At 39.7% G+C, this 21,565-nt stretch overlaps 1 protein-coding gene across 1 annotated transcript in view; it reads left to right on the top strand.

Annotated features, from left to right (window-relative positions):
• FAM135A (family with sequence similarity 135 member A) overlaps positions 1-21,565 on the top strand; it is a 123,201-nt gene that overhangs the window by 85,606 nt on the left and 16,030 nt on the right. The window contains 10 exon segments of the mRNA XM_032651190.1: positions 6,473-6,546; positions 7,885-8,039; positions 8,256-9,651; positions 9,653-10,079; positions 10,081-10,616; positions 12,139-12,305; positions 13,425-13,516; positions 14,015-14,112; positions 16,476-16,627; positions 18,230-18,340. Coding sequence (XP_032507081.1) covers positions 6,473-6,546; positions 7,885-8,039; positions 8,256-9,651; positions 9,653-10,079; positions 10,081-10,616; positions 12,139-12,305; positions 13,425-13,516; positions 14,015-14,112; positions 16,476-16,627; positions 18,230-18,340 — 3,208 coding nt within the window.

Below are 21,565 nucleotides of genomic sequence, written 5' to 3'. Positions count from 1 at the left end.
ACGCTATAAGATTAGAAATCAATTACAGGGAAAAAAACGTAAGATACACAAACACATGGAGGCTAAACGATACATTACTAAATAACCAAGAGATCACTGAAGAAATCAAAGAGGAAATCAAAAAATAGCTAGAGACAAATGACAGTGAAAACACGACGATCCAAAATCTGGGATGCAGCAAAAGCAGTTCTAACAGGGAAGTTTACAGCAATACAATCCTACCACAAGACACAAGAAAAATCTCAAATAAACAATCTAACCTTACACCTTAAGAAACTGGAGAAAGAAAAACAAACGAAACCCAAAGTTAGCAGAAGTAAAGAAATCATAAAGATCAGAGTAGAAATAAATGAAATAGAAACAAAGAAAACAATAGCAAAGATCGATAAAATGAAAAGCTTGTTCTTTGAGAAGATAAACAAAATTGATAAACCATTAGCCACGCTCATCAAGGAAAAGAGGGAGAGGACTCAAATCAATAAAATTAGAAATGAAAAAGGAGAAGTTACAATAGACACCGCAGAAGTACAAAGCATCCTAAGAGACTACTACAGGCAACTCTATGCCAATTAAATGGACAACCTGGAAGAAATGGACACATTCTTAGAAAGGTATAACCTTCCAAGACTGAACCAGGAAGAAATAGAAAATATGCACAGACCAATCACAAGTAATGAAATTGAAACTGATTTAAAATCTTCCAACAAACAAAAGTCCAGGACCAGATGGCTTCACAGGTGAATTCTTTCAAACATTTAGAGAAGAGCTAACACCCATCCTTCTCAAACTCTTCCAAAATACAGCAGAGGGAGGAACACTCCCAAACTCATTCTACAAGGCCACCATCACCCTGATACCAAAAATGGACAAAGATACAAAAAATGAAAATTACAGACCAATATCACTGATGAATATAGATGCAAAAATCCTCAACAAAATACTAGCAAACAGAATCCAACAACACATTAAAAGGATCATACACCATGATCAACTGGGATTTATCCCAGGGATGCAAGGATTCTTCAATATACGCAAATCAATCAGTGTGATACACCATATTAACAAAGTGAGGAATAAAAACCGTACGATCATCTCAGTAGTTGCAGAAAAAGCTTTTCACAAAATTCAACACCCATTTATGATAAATAGTCTCCAGAAAGTGTGTACAGAGGGAACCTACCTCAACATAATAAAGGCCATATATGACAAACCCACAGCAAACATCATTCTCAATGGTGAAAAACTGAAAGCATTTCCTCTAAGATCAGGAACAAGACAGGGATGTCCACTCTCACCACTGTTATTCAGCATAGTTTTGGAAATCCTAGCCACGGTAACCAGAGAAGAAAAAGAAATAAAAGGAATAGAAATTGGAAAAGAGGAAGTAAAACTGTCACTGTTTGCAGATGACATGATACTATACATAGAGAATCCTAAAGATGCCACCAGAAAACTACTAGAGCTGATCATTGAATTTGATAAAGTTGCAGGATACAAAATTAATGCACAGAAATCTCTTGCATTCCTACACACTGATGATGAAACATCTGAAAGAGAAATTAAGGAAACACTCCCATTTACCATTGCACAAAAACAGAAATATAGATCAATGGAACAGGATAGAAAGCTCAGGGATAGACCCACGCACCTATGGTCAACTAATCTATGACAAAGGAGGCAAGGATATACAATGGAGAAAAGACAGTCTCTTCAGTAAGTGGTGCTGGGAACACTGGACAGCTACATGGAAAAGCTACACTCCCTAACACCATACACAAAATTAAAATCAAAATGGATTAAAGACCTAAATGTAAGACCGGACACTATAAAACTCTCAGAGGAAAACATAGGAAGAACACTCTTTGACATAAATCACAGCAAGATCTTTTTTGATCCACCTCCTAGAGTAATGGAAGTAAAAACAAAAATAAACAAATGGGACCTAATGAAACTTAAAATCTTTTGCAAAGCAAAGGAAACTACAAACAAGATGAAAAGACAACCCTCAGAACGGGAGAAAATATTTGCAAACAAATCAACAAAGGATTAATCTCCAGAATATATAAACAGTTCATGCAGCTCAATATTAAAAAAAACAAACGACCCAATCCAAAAATGGGCAGAAGACCTAAATAGACATTTCTCTAAAGACATACAGATGGCCAAGAAGCACATGAAAAGCTGCTCAACATCACTAATTATTAGAGAAATGCAAATCAAAACTACAATGAGCTATTACCTCACACTGGTCAGAATGGCTACCATCAAAAAGTCTACAAGTAAGATATGCTGGAGAGGGTGTGGAGAAAAGGGAACCCTCCTACACTGTTGGTGGGAATGTAAACTGATACATCCACTAAGGAAAACAGTATGGAGGTTCCTTAAAAAACTAAAAGTAGAATTACCATATGACCCAGCAATCCCACTACTGAGCATATACCCAGAGAAAACCATAATTCAAAAAGACACATGCACCCCAATATTCATTGCAGCACTATTTACAATAGCCAGGTCATGGAAGCAACCTAAGTGTCCATCGACAGATGAATGGATAAAGAACATGTGGTACATATATACAATGGAATATTACCCAGCCATTAAAGGGAATGAAATAGTGCTATTTGCAGAGCCGTGGATGGACCTAGAGACTGCCATGCAGAGTGAACTAAGTCAGAAATAGAAAAACAAATATCGTACATTAACACATATATGTGGAACCTAGAAAAATGGTACAGATGAAGCAGTTCGCAGGGCAGAAATAGTGACACAGATGTAAAGAACAAATGTACGTACACCAAGCAGGGACAGTGGTGGGGCGGGGGTGTGGGATGAACTGGGAGATTGGGATTGACATGTATACACTAATAGGTATAAAACGGATAACTAATAAGAACCTGCTGTATAAAAACATAAATTCAAAACAAGAAACATTTGTTCAGTGAACATTTGTGAGGTGCCTTCTTTCTTCAGGGCAACATAGATAATATATCACATATTTGGACTCTGCACTACAGATTAGAATCTAACCTGGATGAGCATGTATAAAATTATTATAGTAAATATTATAATAGTGATTAATATATTAAATTATAATATAGTTATATTAATAACTACTTATTAAAATTATTATGGTAAGCATTGCTTAGCAATTTAAACAACCTATTAGGGTGAACATAGATAAAGGAACATTTAACTCTGTAAAGCACTATAAACACCCATTTTGAACCCTTAAAGCCTTTTTTTTTAATGTCCTAGTTACATTTTGAATAGTTGATATTGCCAAATAGGTGGATTCTTTAAAATTAGGGTACATACTCAAAACGTGTCTTACAGATATATATGTATATACCAAAGTATTAATATCTGTTTCTCATATCCTGAGTTTGTAAATTTGACATTTTTTTCTGTGCCTGCCTTTTGCCCAGAATTCAGCTGTGCTGCCATCAGGTGGCAGTGATGCCTTAGAGATGGCCTCACAGTGCTGTACCAGCCTTCTTCCTCACGGGTTGCCACTGCCTGGAAATCAGGGCAGGAGAAAGTTCAGACAGAGAGCCTCGTCTGGGAGCAGAGAGGAAAGGAAAGACTTTATGATAACAGGGAGTCTTAATGCAGAAGGGAAGGGATCAGTGGTTGGAGCACAAGTCTTGACACTTTTCTCAAGTCTTTATTTGAATCCCATGTGTATCACAGCCCAGCTATGTTGTCTTGCCTCACTTGTTAAATGAAGATATATCCACTTCGTAAGGTTTTTGTATGGTTCAAATCAAAGAATGAAACTAAAGTGCTTAGCACAGAGCCTGGTAGGGAGGATGCTGTCCAGAAATGATGGTTCTTATTGTAGGGATCAGGGAAGGTGGGGAGGCAGGCCCAGCTGCAGCTGCAGGAATCCAGATGACTTCAGGCTGCATTTCTTTACACTTTACAGCCCTCAGGGAAAATACCTCTAACAGACAGACAGACAGGCAGGCAGGCAGATAAGTTTTCCTCATGTCTCCCTTAGTGTTGGAGAGGAAGAAGGGGCCGTCAGCAGCATTTGAAGGTGAAGACAGTTGCGTCCTTCCCACAGATGTTTCGTTGCCCCCGTCAACTTGTCCCTCTGAAGACCTAGTCTCACCAACTCAGGGAGACAAGCTTAGGAACTCAGAAACTCAACTGGCTATAACTTGACGAATAAAATGTTTCTCCAATTCACTGTACATTTTTTTTTTTTTGGCTGCATTGGATCTTCATTGCTGCATGCTTCTGTGCACGCATTTCTCTAGTTGCGGTGAGCGGGGGCTACTCTTTGTTGCGGTGCGTGGGCTTTTCCTTGTGCTGGCTTCTCTTGTTGGGGAGCACGGGCTCTAGGCGCACGGGCTTCAGTAGTTGTGGCACGTGGGCTCAGTAGTTGTGGCTCGCGGGCTCTAGAGTGCAGGCTCAGTAGTTATGATGCACGGGCTTAGTTGCTCCGCAGCAGGTGGGATCTTCCCAGACCAGGGCTGGAACCCGTGTCCGCTGCATTGGCAGGCAGATTCTTAACCACTGCACCACCAGGGAAGCCCTGAGAAGTGTACAAATTTGTTTAATATAAGTTTTATGTGACAAGGTAGCCTTCCTAAGGAAACGAAGACCCAAAGAAACAGACCTGAGTATTTTATGATAGGCTTGATGAAAAGTTGACAGTTCATGAAGGAATATGATAGGTTAAGGAGTATGAAGTAATTGTAGTAAACTGAGGGAATTTATTAGCAAGGCCTGTTTGTAGGCTTCTTCTTGCCATTCCTTTGTTTTGGGAGATAAGAATGGACGTTACATCCTCTGGGTATAATGAGGGCACCTCTCACATGAGGGTTTTATGACCTGTTTTAGGGGAGAAGGGTTGGTGAGGAGGTCAGGGTGACTTTCCTGCTCTTCCTTTTCTTAAATTTCTTCACCTTAAGATATTCAGTATGCCAAGGTGCCATAATTTGGGGTAGCGTGTCCAGAACCCCATCACCACCAGCCTCTCCTCTCTTTTTTAAAATACAAGGGGGAGCGTACAATACATAATTTTCTGCATTTGGCTTTTAAAATATTTGACTCTTTTTTTGAATATGTTTTTTTTGGCTGCGTTGAGTCTTTGCTGCTGCCCGCAGGCTTTCTCTAGTGGTGGTGAGCGGGAGCTACTCTTCGTTGCAGTGAGCGGGCATCTCATTGCAGTGGCTTCTCTTACTGTGGAGCACGGGCTGTAGGCGTGCAGGTTTCAGTAGTTGCAGCACGCTGGCTCAGTAGTTGGGGCACATGGGCCCTAGAGCATGCAGGCTTCAGCAGTTGTGGCGCGTGGGCTCAGTAGTTGCAGCGCGAGGGCTCTAGGCCGTGTGGGCTTCAGTAGTTGTGGTGCGGGCTTGAGTAGTTGTGGCTCGCAGGCTCAGTAGTTGTGGCACACAGGCTTAGTTGCTCCGTGACATGTGGGATCTTCCCAGACCAGGGCTCGAGCCCATGTCCCCTGCATTGGCAGGTGAATTCTTAACCACTGCGCCACCAGGGAAGCCCCTCATTGTACATTTAAAACCAAAGACCCCTAAGTTGTACTTCGCTTTAGAAAAAAATCTTAGGTGTAATATAATTCCAAGATATAATATCATTTCTCTCTCCTCCATGTACCCTCAAACAAAATATCTTTTCCATCCCCTTACTGTTGCTCCAGTGCTGACAAAGCCTTTCCTGCAGTTAGAAATGAAAGGCTCAGAATACAAATATGATGGAAGAAATATTCAACTACCAGTATTTACCAAGTACTTGCTTCTGTAACATACCAAGACATATTTTGGGGGGATAGCAAAGATCACCCAAAACACAGTTCCTACTCTAATGTGTTCCTACACATTAGGAGGGGAGACAGTTCACGTATACAATTATTTTAAGAAAAAATGTGGTGAGTGCTACAGTGGTAATTGTAATAGCTTATATTTATAGACATTTTCCAGATTAAAAACTGCTATCAAATACATTATCTTGTTTATTCTTTGCAATAACCCCCTATGAAGAATAAGTATTAAGTGTAATTGAAAAGGAGTCATCGAGGCTCCAAGGTGAAATGCCGAAGGTCACAGAGCCAGCGAGTCCACCATCAGCTCAGCTGGTGTGTACTGGGATGCCTGGCACACAGCACCAGGGAGTGCTAGCTGATCCCACCATTCTTCTGTGCACTGGATGCTGTTCTTGGTGTGGGGATGTAGTGGTAAATAAGACAGACAGAATCCCCATCGTCAAGGAGGATGAATGGTGGATCCATAATGTAAAACGAAATTTCTTACCTACATTCTATTCTTTCTTTTAACTCTTGCGGTAAGTACCAAAATACAGTGCTTTGGCCACCCTAAGGAGGGAGAGTAATTCTCACAGGGATGGTTATGGAGGGCCTCGCAAAGGGGGTTTCTTTCCCTGCCACCCAGTTCCTGATTGACTTTTTAAATGTGCCATGTTATTCATACTCCCTTTTGGAATTTTCCAGGTGCGCAGATTTTCTGAGGCATTCTTTTGTTTTGAACATCCAAGAGAAGCTGCCATTGCATACCAGGAACTTCAGTGAGTAGCATAAATCCAAAATTTAAATGATTCTATTTCCTTTTACATAAGATATCATCTCAGAATTTATCAGCGACAGAATATACAATATTTACAATGAAAGAAATCAGGAGAATTTGAAGTTTAGAAAGCTCCTGTTTAGTCCAATTGCATTTAATCTTATGCATTACTTCACTAAAGACCCCGCCCTTACATAAAGAAGTGTACTGTGCCGTTACCCCTCCCCACACAGATCTACCCCACCCTTGGGAGTCCCACGCAGCCCTGGCTCCAGTCTTTCATTTGGCCGTCTTGTTGTATTTTTATCTTCACAGGTCAGAATTTCTTACATTTATCGTTATGTATTACATATTTTCACAGGTAGTCTGACTGGCACTTCCTGCTGTTATGCAAAAGATTTACAATTCAAATATCCTGAGTAGATGCCTTCCACTTTCCCTACTGAGTACATTTAGATCTGGTTTTCTTTGGCTTTAAAGAATATTTTGAGGACATTATGTTGAGTGAAAGAAGTCAGACATAAAAGAGTAAAGAATATATGACTCTGTTTATATGAAGTTCTGGAACACATAAGACTAAGGTGGAGCAAGTCAGAAGAGTGGGTGTCTTGGTGTCGACTTGGGCTGGGAGTTTGCCTGGAAAGACGTGAGAGTACTCTCTGGACAGGTGGAAAATGTTCTGTATCGCGTGTCCGTTTGTCAGAATCGTGCAGCCAAGATTTGTTCGTTTCAGTGCATGTGAAGTATATGCCCCAACAGACAACTCTCAATAATCATAGGGTGTGTAGATAGGCAGTGAGTGGAGGTACAGACAAAGCAAGAAGGGAAAACGTTTGTTGGTGGGGCTTATGGTGCTGTTCTGTGTACTTTGATTTGTTTCAAATTTTCCGTAAGAAAGTTTTTAAAAAAAAACTATTTTGCATTAGAAAGTTATATACCTTTTTTAAAATTGCTGTTAATTGTATTCATCAGTACATGTTAACTTTTTTTTCAACATTATCATCAAATCGTTAGCAGGCATTTGAGCTTTTGGTCTTTCTCCTCTATGCTATTCTCAGCTAATTAGGATGTTCAGACAGTAAGCACAGATGACTCACTTTGAAATGACATTTAAAGGTATAGAAGAGTATAATAGAAATTAAATAATTTATCAGTAAACAATAATTTTATTAGTAATTTTTGTCAACAAACCATAATTTTCATCGTACCAGTTTTTATCTCTGACCAAGGAGCTCTTTCGTAAGGAGGTTGTCTTGAGGAGGGGTGGTCCTGGAGAGACGATGAGGTGAAATTGGTGTGATTGTCTAGATTGCAGTCTGACGTAAGACATGTTTTTCAGTGCTCAGAGTCACCTCCAGATGTGCACCGCTCTCAAAAACACTTCCTTCTGCAGCTGTCTCCCACCCCTGCCTATTGAGTGTAGTGAATTAGATGGAGATCTCAATTCATTACCTGTGATCTTTGAAGACAGGTATTTAGATGCAGTTACTGAAGGTAAGTGTAATCTAACTAAAATATGTAAGCTGTGTGTGTCATTTTCAGTATATTCTAATATACATAAAGCCATTCCTTAATGTGGGGCTGTTTTCCCCCCTCCAGTTTTATTTATTTTTGAGGATATTAGAAAGTTATAGTCAGAGAAAGTAGTCTTGATCATATGAGTTCTTATACCTCGTTTTAAACCTGAATTTCTTTTTCTTTGGATAAAAGACTTAGATGCACCCTGGATGGGAATTCAGAGTCTTCAGAGATCAGAGTCCAGTAGAATGGATAAATGTGAGACTGAAGAAAGCTCTCTAGCTGGACTTTCCAGCCCAGAGTTGAAAGTCAGACCTGCTGGGGCCTCCAGTTTTTGGTCTACAGAAGGTGAAAAGCAGCTAACAAAGTCTCTAAAAGGAAAGAATGAAGAATCAAATAAATCCAAGGTTAAGGTTACTAAGCTCATGAAAACAATGAAACCTGAGAACACAAAAAAATTAATAAAACAGAACTCTAAGGATTCTGTGGTTTTGGTAGGCTACAAATGTTTGAAAAGTACAGCATCAAATGATCTCTTTAAAAGCTTTGAAGGCAATCCTTCACATAGTCAGAAGGAAGGTCTGGACACCACAATATGTGGATATAATTTTGACCTAAAGACCTACATCAGACAGACAAGTCAAAAGGAAGCTAGCTATTTGCCAGCTAATACAGAGAGAACTGAACAAAAGTCTCCAGATATTGAAAATATGCAACCAGACCTGTTTGATCCTTTGAACTCTGGCAGCCTAAATCTTTGTGCAAATTTGTCCATTTCAGGTAAACTTGATATCTCCCAGGATGATAGTGAAATTGCACAAGTGGAACACAGTGTGGCATCCAGAAGTTCATCAGATGATTGCCATGATCATCAAACTGCCCCCACTTCGGGAGTTAGGACAATTGAAGTAAAGCCCTGTAATAAAGACCCTTTCAGTGGAGAGAAAATAACTGTTAAAATAGGACCTTGGACAGAGCTTCGACAAGATGAAGTATTTGTGGATAGTTTACAACTACCCAACTTTGAGTCCTTAGAATCTAACGGTAAATCTAAATCTATAGAACTAACACTTGAAAAGGAAGCTTTGCAGGAAGCAAAGTGTCTTTCTGTTGGAGAATCATTAGCTAAGCTAAGAAGTAACCAACCTGCTTCTTCTACAAGAGAATATCATGTTGTAGTGAGTGGAGACTCAATTAAGTTACCAGATATTAGTGCCACGTGTGCCTCGTCTCGGTTCTCAGATTCAGGTGTGGAAAGTGAACCAAGCTCTGTCGCAACACATCCAAACCCTGACCTAGTCTTTGAAACTGTACAAGGGCAAGGTCTTTCTAATAACGAAAGGTTATTTCCTCAGCTTTTGATGAAGCCGGATCATAATGTAAAGTTTTCAGTAGGCAGCCACTGTACTGAGAGCACAAGTGCTTTCAGTGAGATCCAGTCATCCTTAACGTCCATAAACTCTCTGCCTTCTGACGATGAGCTGTCACCTGATGAAAATCCTAAGAAATCTGTTGCACCTGAATGCCACCTAAGCGATAGCAGAACCGTGTTGAATCTAGGAACAATTGATGTGCCAAATGTGACGATAGGAAAAGTCAAGTATTATCTTGCAACAGCAGAGTGTCGTGTTTTCAGGGCATTTGGACAATGAAATGATAGCAATACATTCCTTAAATTCAAGCACTAAAGACCCTTTACAATTTGTTTTTTCAGACGAAGGTACTTCCAGTGATGTGAAAAGTAGTTGCAGCTCCAAACCTAACTTGGACACTTCGTGTAAAGACTCCCAGAGCCCTGATAAATCTAGTGACCCCGCAGGGACCGCAGTTCCGTTAAGTTCAGGACTGGTTTGTTCAGGCACCCCTTGTGTCATTTCAGGGTTCCATTTCTACCAGGACAGACGTCAGTGAGATAGAACTGTGAAAAGAAAAAATAGCGATGCGTTAATCTCAAACAAATGTATTCAGAAGCCCCTACGGTTTAAAGATGAAACGCACCTGGGTACAGGTGACCCTTTTTTCAGCCAGTCCTGATATGGTAAAGCAAGGGCTTGTGGAAAATTATTTTGGCTGTCAGAGCAGTACAGATACTTCTGACACGTGTACTATTAGCTACAGCAATTCAGTTAGCCCTCAGAAGGAAGCTTCTGACAAAGAATTTAGTCACCTTCAGCAGGACCAGGATAAAGAGGAGGAGGAGGAAGAGCAGGACCAGCAAATGGTTCAAAACGGGTATCATGGGGAGACAGATGACCCCGCCCCAGGTGGGGCGGTACGTGCTCACTGGGCAGACCGAGGCGCCCCGGGAGGAGAAGGGTCTGTCAAATCCGGAAGGATTAGCACCGACCATCCGAGGGATGGTATATCTGTGCCTACCGTCTGTACCTCCGGCTGTCTGTCCTTCCCATCTGCACCACGAGAGTCTCCTTGCAGTGTTAAGTATTCTTCTAAGAGTAAATGTGATGCCATTACAAAGCAGCCAAGCAGCGCTTCTTACAACTTCACCTCATCACTGTCCTGGTATGAAAATTCACCAAAACCTCAAATACAAGCGTAAGTAATGGAGCACAATAGCACGTGCTACGAGAGAGAGAGAGAGAGAGAGAGAGAGAGAGAGAACATATATGTATATTTCTCCGGTAACATACATATTTCACGTTCTCTGGTTTCTGTAATACAGAAAGTGCTTCTTCGATTAGCTGTCTGAAATGGAGCAGTGAACTCACTATGCTCTTTGACAGACAGACCTGCAGTTCCCAGTATGATTGTCCTGTTCTGTAGGCTCGACTTGCCTGATACAGATTTTCCATTGGTAACTTTATGGTAGAAGTATGGAATAATTGAGACTAAAACCCTTTTTTTTCCCATCAATACCTCATCTCTCCCCTGGTTAACTCCCAGACAAAAGTTAGGTTTTATATCTAGCAAATAAGGACAATATTAGATAATTGCTAGAAACTTCCTAAAGCCTACCAGACTTAGATTGCCTCAGCTAAGTCAGTGTTTCCAGAATTGGGATTTCATGGACCCGTAAAAAAAATCCAGAAAATTTTGAGCATGACATAGGTTTACTAGCATGGCACTGGTTTTCTACTACCTTATTCCAGATGGAATTATAATCCCTGGAATAAAATGTCTGGGCATATCTACTGTAGGTTTTTTAAGTTCCCAGATCATTCTGATGTATACACATAAGTAAGACCCATGGTGCCCACACCTAGTGAACCCAGCAAGGTGAGAACAGCCCATTGAAGACTTGTAATGTGCTGGGAAGCTGAAGGTTGCATCACCTCCTGGGTACCTCAGACTCTTCTGAGTCATTAGTGCAAGCAGTGGCCTGTATTGTTCACCCAGTGTGTCCCACTCAGGTTAGTGTTCATCAGCTTCTTGGAGTTTTATCAGTCCAAATGATCTAATGTTACGATAGTTAATAGTCTTTGATGTTCTCAGTCCCCAAGTTGATTAGAAATGTCACTTATTCTATCAGTAAATGAGTGTATGCCACCAATTTTATTTAATCACATCCCCCTCTTAGTTCTGTTCCTTCTTATTGGTATTTTTAGAGAAAAATACAAATAACCTCATCTACTAAATACTATACCTGCCATTCTCACTGCTACACTGTGTAGAATATCTCCTTCTTTGCCTTTTATATAAGATTAAAAAGGAGCAAAGAGGGTAAGATTTGATCACAGGGTCAGCATCAGACTGTCCTCTGTGCAGTACTTCTCCCGTCTTTTCTATGCATACAGTATAAAATTCAGTAGAAAGCATAACTCCATTCCCAGTGTTTTCTTAGTGGATTTCAAGTTTAAAAGAATATTTTTAAGTGATGTCAGCCTTTAAATACTTATTGTATTTGATCAGGATATGTACTAAAAAAATAGTTAAAAAAAAAAAGTACTCTCTGATTTCTAAATCATTTAGGTGAGCCCACATATTTTCATTATTTTAAAATCAAATATTTCTGGGTTTCCTCTTCTGCAGTTCTCTAAATGCAGCAGATTATCTTTTGGGTTCTAAAAACTGAATATAATACTTAGTAACAAATGTCTTTTACACTGTTTTGCTTCAGCTTCCTTCAGGCGAAAGAAGAATTGAAGCACCTTAAGCTCCCCGGGTTCATGTACAGCGATGTCCCTCTTCTGGCCTCCTCAGTGCCCTATTTCTGTGTGGAAGAGGAGGAAGAGGGTTGTTCCGAAGGCGGAGTCCATCTCATTGTGTGTGTGCACGGCCTGGACGGTACGTAACGTCTGCACGTGTAACCCATAGCATCTCAATCTTTTCTTTTCCTAGTAGATCTCATTTAGTTTTATTTTAATCTTTGACCTGAAAAAAAATTTCTGAATTGCTGATATTAATTAAATCTTAAATACTCTCTAAAACAGAGATGTGCTTAACTTTGCTGAATATAATATTAGATTTCTTTGTAAAGTAAATTTTCCATGGAATCGACATCCACACGCCAACATTTTATTTATTTTAACTTCGGATTTTTCTGTCTTCTCTCTTTTTATTATTTTTGTCAGCTGTCACCCCGTGGCAATCATTTTGTCTCCCTTTGATCATCTTTCTGCTTCCCTTTTAGCTTGCTGCTTTAAACCTTATGGACAAGAAAAATCAATACCTAAGAATTAAAGATTCACTGATTAATCAGGGTATAACTTAACTTCTTAATACCTTGTTTCACTGCTGTGGTTTTGTGACAGCTGTTTAGGTTACTCAACAGCCTATTTTTCTTGGTTAGGAGCTATGTTAGAAGACACCAAATATCTCTGGACTAGCAGACTATTACTGTGTTATAAGGTGATTCTGTAGCAACAAACTGACAAAAGATTTTATGGTTTATAAAAATGCTAAACACAGGTCTGAGCTAGTAAATTCTTATGAAATTGGAGATTTTTCTTAAAGAAAAACAAAACCGTGACTCAAGGAATAAAAGATCTCTAATACTAACCTCTTTCCCCCCACTAATAAAATTTTCAAAGCATTATCCTCCAAGAAAGGCTTCTTGGCCCAGTAGAATCTCTGGTAAATTCCTCTTTGAAATCTTCAAGAAACACACTATTCCATGTTAAAGGGAGGAAGACAGACACACTGCTGGGGGGGGCGGGGGGCGGTGGCGAGCACATCAGTGCGACCAGACCTCTGAAGAGACAGGCTGTTGGAGGCCATTGCCAGCTGATGGAAATCTGCTGTGAAATAGACACTGAGGATTCTGGTTCCCAGGGCCTTGTCTCTTCACAGCCAGCATAGGCCTACGCTTGTCCCCAAGAAGTGTAACAGAGTATGAGGGTGCGCATTGTACCTTTTGCTTTTTCTCGTCCCTTAGGTATAACTTTGATTTTCTTCATTTTCTAGGTAACAGTGCAGATCTCCGGTTAGTAAAAACTTACATTGAACTTGGACTGCCTGGGGAAAGAATTGATTTTCTTATGTCTGAGAGAAATCAGGTACAGATAGCTGTGTTTTCAGTGGAAGCACACATTTTTCTACCAGTTTCTACCTAAATATTTGCTGACTACAAAATGCCTGTAGTAGAGATATAATTTTTCTGACTTCTGTGAAGTTTAACAATTAATGCATAGCCTAAGGAAGTAGAAGTGATTTATAGTTTGATTTACGAGCTTTTTACATGTGCAAACTTCCTAGAATTTCACATTCTGTGCAAATATTTTAATTAAACCATTATAAATAACCTTATGTTCAGTGTTGATAGTGGACTAAACGATTACCTAAATGAAGTGTTAAGAACAGTGAGCCTTTTTTTCCCCTAGAAATTCACTACTTGTTCATTTTAATAAAATGAATATTACTTTCACTAACTTCTTTAAAAACCACTGGTCTTTAACCATATTTTCAATACCTAAATTAAAAATAATGTTTATATTCAGTGTTTTATGTAATTACACATATTTAGTATATAACATATCTATTTCGCTTTTGTTTAGAATGATACTTTCGCTGATTTTGATAGCATGACTGATCGCCTTCTGGACGAGATAATACAATATATTCAGATATACAGTCTAACAGTCTCAAAAATAAGGTAACTTCTATAATATTACATAAATTGTCTTTATATCTTTATGAATTATAAAAAAATCACACAGAATTTCTGGTAATTTTGTTGTCCTATTCTGAAATATAGGATACCGCAACTCTAATTTAAAGAGAATAAAAATAAAAAGATTTTAGGGAAAGACCACATATTATATAATTCTGTTTATATGAATTGTCCAGAATTGGCAAAATTATAGAGATAGAGGTAGATCAGTGACTGCTTAGGGCTGGGGGAGAGGGGAGATAGTGGGGGGCGGGGGGGGCGGTGATAGCTAAAGAATGTAGGGTTGGACTTCCCTGGTGGTGCAGTGGTTAAGCATCCGCCTGCCGATGCAGTGGACATGGGTTCGAGCCCTGGTCCGGGAAGATCCCACATGCCATGGAGCAACTAAGCCTGTGCACAACTACTGAGCCTGCACTCTAGAGCCCACGAACCGCAACTATCGAGCCCGCGTGCCACAACTACTGAAGCCTGCGTGCCTAGAGCCCATGCTCCGCAACAAGAAGCCACCGCAATGAGAAGCCCGCGCACCGCAACAAGGAGTAGCCCCCCCACACACACTCGCCACAACTAGAGAAAGCCTGCGCGCAGCAACGAAGACACAACACGGCCAAAAATAAATAAATTAAATTATTTTAAAAAAAAAAAAGAATGTAGGGTTTCTTTTTAAGGTGGTGAAATACTCTAAAATTTCTTGTAGTGATGGCTGCACTACTCCGTGAATACACTAGAAAGCATTGAGTTGTACACCTTAAACGGCTGAATTGTATGGTATGTGAATGATATCTCAGTAAAGCTGTTACCAAAAAGAAAGGTTATAGGGAAATGGATATATATTAAAAAAATGAAACTGTAAAAATACTTTCAACATGTCATGACTATACTTTGAGAGTCAGCTTTCCACAAGCAGGAGATGATGATCAAATCAACATGTCTTATTATTTAATCACAGATGTTGTGAATAGACATGGGGGAGAGAAAAGCATTTGTTTCTTCTAGTCCGGTAAGAATTAAAGAAAAAGTCAAAACTAATCTTCCTGCCTCAAAAAGAGAAGAGTAAACTGATGAGTTTCATATTCCAGCTGGGTTAGAGGAGGAAGCTGGCTGTTTATACTCTAGGCTTTTGTAGAGTTTGCTTCCTCTTGGAAGTACAGAGTAGGGACAGAGAACAGAGAGAGCAGGTTTTTATTTGAAGTCACTGTTTAAAAACAGATTTCTGTTAAAATATGGTGGGAGATGCAAGTATGTGGAGGGTGGAGAGAGATTGTTTTCTTGTTCTAGTCATTCTCATTTATGGATTTTTCATCTGTTTACTAAATTTTCTATAGTCATCTTGTATTCCTTTTATTAATTTGTTATTTTATGATGAGAAAATAAGTCTATTTTTTCAGTTCTTTTATTCATCCACGGAAGTATGCCCTCTTCTAGATTAGATGGTCAGTTATAAATCAACCATTATCCAAAAGCTTGATTTGGTTGAATGAGGACTGTTCGTTATCAAACTTTACTTCACAGCTTCAGGAAGTTTGCAGCTTCTCACTAGTTATGTCTGTAAACTAGTTATATCTGTAAACCACTTTTAAGACAGTTTTCAGCCTTTCTTCTTTCACTGTCAATTGTCCCGAGGGATTCATATACTGTCTATCGTAAAATAATGGTAGGCAAAAAGGCTCTTTTGATTTAAACTATTCCTTAATAAAGGTGAAAAGCTTTATAAGTATTAGTTATACTTTTGGTATAATTTTAGACTTACTGTCAGAAAATGCACATTTTTTTTCCTGTGGCTTGAAAGTACTTAGTCAGAGAACTCCCCACCTTGGAGTGTGGACCAGAGAATAAGAGAAACAGGGATATAATGTCTCCTAAATCATGCTTATACGTATAACTTCATTATTTTGTTTTAAATCATGACTTGACAGGTAAATAATTGGTGCGTGTACCTAAAGATGCAAATTTATCATCTAGTCAATGTATTAGCGCTTTTAAAATGTATTTCTTTCTAAGTATTTACGAACTAGGAGTAAAAATTTTCTGGTAAGTAGTATCCTATTTCTATAGAGTAAGTATATAAAGTCTATAAAAATAGGAGTTTTCTGATAAGTCGTATCCTATTTCTATAGTGTAAGTATGCAAACTATAATAATAGGAATTTTCTGCTACATTCTCACATTTTTTGCTTCAAAATGTAAGTTATGTCATTTCAGAGTATCAAACCATAGTTTTAAAACATATTAGAACATTGTAAATGTTTTAAATGTTAGTATTTCACATCTATGTACAGTGATAGCAGCTTTTATTTTTTTTTAAACTAATACTATGGGAGAAATGTCATTTTGTTTCTCTTATAGCTTTATTGGACATTCGTTGGGCAATTTAATAATCCGTTCAGTGCTTACAAGGCCACGGTTTAAATATTACCTTGACAAACTTCATACCTTTCTATCACTCTCTGGACCTCACCTTGGTACGCTCTACAACAGCAGTGCTCTTGTTAATACAGGTAAGAAGTTTTATTGTCCAGTACAAAAATTATGGCGTGGAGAGAAGATTTAAATACAAATTTAATATTTTCTGGTGTTTATTTTAGAGCAGATTTGTCATGTACTTGGAATTTCATGAAACAAAAGATGTATCTATTTTTCTATTTTGTCATGCACGTGAAATAAGCTGACAAAACTCATTTCAGAAAATGATGTCACATTGAGATATTTGTCAAGTCACAAGAGCATTTTTCCCCTTTTTATCGTTAAACTGTTTAAATATTTTCAGTAAATGTTAGTCTTATAAACAGGCTATTTTGTTGTTCCATTAGTTGAGCAGATAACAAATACCTATGCCTAATACATTTTAAAGTTATAAAATGTTTTATATAGAACATTAACTCTGATTTTGGTTTGATAGTAATAAAGGGCTGTTATGAGAAAATAAATTCTAAACTTTTAAAAGAAATTAAAGTAAAAATTAAGACCCCAATTTTGATTAGAATAAATATGCTCATTAAGAAGGATCTGATACTTGATTTGCCCTTTATTTGGCTTTGTTTTTCCCTTAGAATTTTAAAATGGCTTTTATAATTTAGTCAATTGATTCCCATTGTAAGAGTTAGATTTCATTCTGACTCTTTTTCATCGAGCCCTGAAACTCTTATTTCCATTTTCTCTTCTACTTCTTTCATTGACAAATAAACCATACCATTTTCCTTTGTATCCCATTTCAAATGGTGGTATTCAAAATCTAGCTAGTTGTAGATTTTTACAGTTTCAAAAAGAAGGCTTGAGAAAAATGAAATCCATAAATAGTACAAAATAGAATCCAGTATGAATCGGATGCAGTACTTTGAATTTTTTTCTTTTGAATTTCTTTCTTCACTAAACTTTTCCCCAGGTAGACTTTCAGTTGGCAGCTTTAATCAGTTAAAGGGCTTTTTCCCTCTTTTCCTCCCCTGTTCACCTCAGTAATAGAATCAACAAAAGTAGAAATGAGTAGTCTACAATCTTGAAAACCAGCTCCAGAGTGATTGAGGTTTCACTTAAGCGGAAGATGCACTTAAATACGGGTAACTGGTAATATAAAGAAATACAATTAAATATGACACTGAAATTATATTCAGCTGTTACTAGAAAACATTATCCAGTTGGTCATCCTTAGAGTTGGTCCTTATCCAGTTAGTCTCCCATGACTGACCTGTGATTGTCTGTAAAGGCGCCGTGCTCAGGCATGTGGATCTACTACTGTGTTTAAAGTTTACTCCCCCTCTGCTTCATTATAATTTGAACAAGTATATCTAAAGGTGTAATTTTCCCAAATGTGTTCTTCATAGACCATTACCTATTTCATTACCTAATGAAGTAGAAATAAATAACAAGCCCTCTGTCAACCACGGTTAACCCATCGTTAACCTCTGTGTGTCTGTGTGTTTATATTTGTTATCAGAAAATGGAAATATTTTGCAAATATATTTTTTATTTGCCAACAAAATGCTAATTTGGGAGATATATTTTGAAGTGAAATATATATATTAGAATGAATAACGTTGGCATATGGTACTATGTATTTCCGGTTTATAACTCTTACATATCACATACCATTTATAACTCTCTAGGTCTGTGGTTTATGCAGAAATGGAAAAAATCAGGTTCTCTTTTGCAACTGACATGTCGAGATCATTCAGACCCTCGCCAGACTTTCTTATACAAGCTTAGTAATAAAGCTGGTAAGTATATAGAAACAGTTTTGAAAACACTCACTTGAAAACCTTTTTTGAAATAAACCTTTGGGCTTCCCTGGTGGCGCAGTGGTTGAGAGTCCGCCTGCCGATGCAGGGGACACGGGTTCGTGCCCGGGTCTGGGAAGATCCCACGTGCCGCGGAGCGGCTGGTCCCGTGAGCCATGGCCGCTGAGTCTGCGCGTCCAGAGCCTGTGCTCCGCAACGAGAGAGGCCACAGCAGTGAGAGGCCTGTGTACTGCAACAAATAATAATAATAATAAGTAAATAAATAAACTTTTAACAAATCAATTATCAACATGTCTTTCTGGTGATTAAAAAACTATCAGTCGGTTGTTATTTCTTAATAGTGAAATAGACTCACAGAACTAAGCAGTTGATAGCATGTTTTAATTTTTTTTACGTGATTGTATTTATTTTTTTGTGAGCTGCACAGCTACTTTGAAGTTATCCTAAACATTTTGGCCTTTATAATTCATACCAGCTATAAGTTAAGTTTTTGAACTAGGCCTCTGCATGTCCTAGCCTTCCTGTCCTTCTAGCTGCCCCCAACCCCAGTCCTCAGCCTTTGTTTTAAACTGCCACATTTTTTTTTTACTTTCCTATTATAAGCATTTCTGGAACCTGTCAGAAACGAAACCATTAATAGTTATTCCTTCTTCAGATTCTCACCACTGGATGGATCTTGTTACTCATCTCTCATTAACCAGTTATTAAATGTATTCCCCATCTTGCATGTGTATTCTAAGCTTTTACTCCCGGAAGTCCCCAGCTGGTCCTTGGTCATTCATTCTCACGCTCTGTAAGTGACCTCGCCTGTGACCTTTCCTCTCTCCTGGACTCATCCTCGCACTCACAGATTCCCGGCACATTCTTTCCACTGTATCCTTTGAGGTCTCCGCTTGAGGAGAAGAGACTGCCCTCATCTGTACCTTCCTCAAAGAATGTGATCGCCACTTCTGCTGAAAGTGGAGCCCTAACTGAAATTCGGCTATTCCCCAGCCCGCCCCCACCTGCCCACTCCCCCGGCTGTGGAGCAGAGGGTGGCACACTTTTTTGCTAAAGGGCTGGATAGTAAACATTTTGGCTTGTGGGCCGTAGGATCTCAGTTGTAACCACTCAACATACCGCTGTAGCCCAAACACAGCTATAGACAACACATGAGCTAGTGAGTGTGGCTGCATTTCAAAAAAAACTTTATTTACCAAAAAAAATAGGCAGCAGTCCAGACCACACAGGCCTGCCATAGAAGCAGCTGGATTTCTTGATTCCTCGGTTACCGAGGCCCACCTAGCACGGGAGCCCGTCCTCTTGCTTTCCATCCCTCCCAGTCGTGACTTCTCCACCGCCACGTGAAACTGCTTCCTTTGAGCCTCAGCCTTCTCGTCGTCTTCAGTATAATGCTCTCCTGTGCCCTCCTTGCATCTTCAGTGAGAACTTTGACAAGAGTTCATTGACAAATATTTATTACACAGTTGTGCTTAGGAAAAGATATATTTCTTTTTTTAATTGTACGATTTTCTTTTTTTTTTTAATTTATTTTATTTATTTTACTTTTGGCTGCATTGGATCTTCATTGCCACTTGCAGGCTTTCTCTAGTTGTGTGAGCGGGGGCTACTCTTTGTTGCGGTGCGTGGGCTTCTCGTTGCAGTGGCTTTTCTTGTTGTGGAGCACAGGCTCTAGGCGCACGGGCTTCAGTAGTTGTGGCACGTGGGCTCAGTCGTTGTGGCTCGTGGGCTCTAGAGCGCAGGCTCAGTAGTTGCGGCGCACGGGCTTAGTTGCTCTGCGGCATGTGGGATCTTCCCGGACCAGGGCTCGAACCCATGTCCCCTGCATTGGCAGGCGGATTCTTAACCACTGCACTACCAGGGAAGCCCAGAAAAGATATTTTTCGTGAACCTTAATATACTTAATCTTGGCATCATTTTTGGTAATTTGATGAGCCGACCCTTTAGATGATTCACCAAGCATTACAGAGCCTTTCTCAACTCTGGTAACCTTCTATTCCACTCCACTGTGAACCCTTACCCATGGCTACACTCCACCCAGAAATTTCAACCAGTATTCCACTCTGTCACTGTAACAGCTTGTCGTTTCTCTCTCACTCCCTTATTCTCGCCTGCTTTCTAGACTCAGTTAAGATCCCTACTCCATCTTCCTAAGATGACCCTGTGCCTCAGGGTTTCATCCCCTTCCTGACCCGTCTCAGACTCTGAATTATCACTTTCATCATTCATACACTGTCACCCTTTGCTTTCTATCATAGCCAACTAGCAAACCTGTACTACCGCTTCTTCACCTAGCCTGTTGAACTCTGCCACAAAGGACACGCAGACGTGCACATCACTACTGCTGTAGATCCGTGGCTTCCCTGTCTGGTTATCTCTTAGTAGCTTTCTACTCATTCCCTTCAAAGTTTCTCACCTCTTTTCCTCAGACTTAAACTACCACTGCTGCCTGCACTCCCACAAATGGCTCTGTTTCCTGTTCTATCTGTGAAAGTCAAGGCCGTCAAGCAAGGACTTTCCTACTTCCTTCTGTTGGCCTGCAAGCATCAGCATACCTAGACCTGTGTGTGCAGCTGCCTACAGAGTATATTCACTGAGATGTCTCATGGGTGCCTCCCGTGCAGTGTGCTCAGACACCTCCTGTTCCCCTCAGATGGCTTCTCTGCCTCTACCCAGGCAGAAACTTAGAAGTCGTTCTTGACTTCTCTTTCTCCCTTTCCCCCATCTGCTGAGTTACCAATCCCTGCGACATCCAGCCTGCTTGGCCCTGGTGGAGCCTCCCTTTCCTTCCTCTGTGACTGCCTTCGTCCAGCCTCCTTCACCTTCACTTAGGTGATCGCTGTGGCCTCCAAACTGGTTACCCTGCCTCCTGTATGCCCCCCTTCTCCTCTGTCTCACTTCCTCATTGGATGAAATGATTTTCTAAAAATTAAATCAGACCGTATTGGTCCTGTTCAAAAATCCTCCAGAGTACCTTCTAGTTTTCAGGATGACGTGTAGAGTCCGTGGCTTAGGGCATCAAATCCTGTATAATCTGGTTCCTGGTCCTTTCATGTGCTCTGTACCCTCCTCTTTGCAGACGGGCATCCTTTGCTGTAGTCACGTCTCACGTGTTTGTGCTTCCTCGCCTTCACCATGCTTCTTCTGCCACCATTCCTCCCCGTGCATTTGCCCATCTTTGTAGCACTGATTCTCTTCATCTTC

This window comes from Phocoena sinus, chromosome 12 (genome assembly GCF_008692025.1).
Source record: "Phocoena sinus isolate mPhoSin1 chromosome 12, mPhoSin1.pri, whole genome shotgun sequence".
In the NCBI taxonomy this organism is placed as follows: domain Eukaryota; kingdom Metazoa; phylum Chordata; class Mammalia; order Artiodactyla; family Phocoenidae; genus Phocoena; species Phocoena sinus.
The sequence above is the reverse complement of the archived record's forward strand: the minus strand, read 5'-3'. Positions and strand labels throughout refer to the sequence as shown.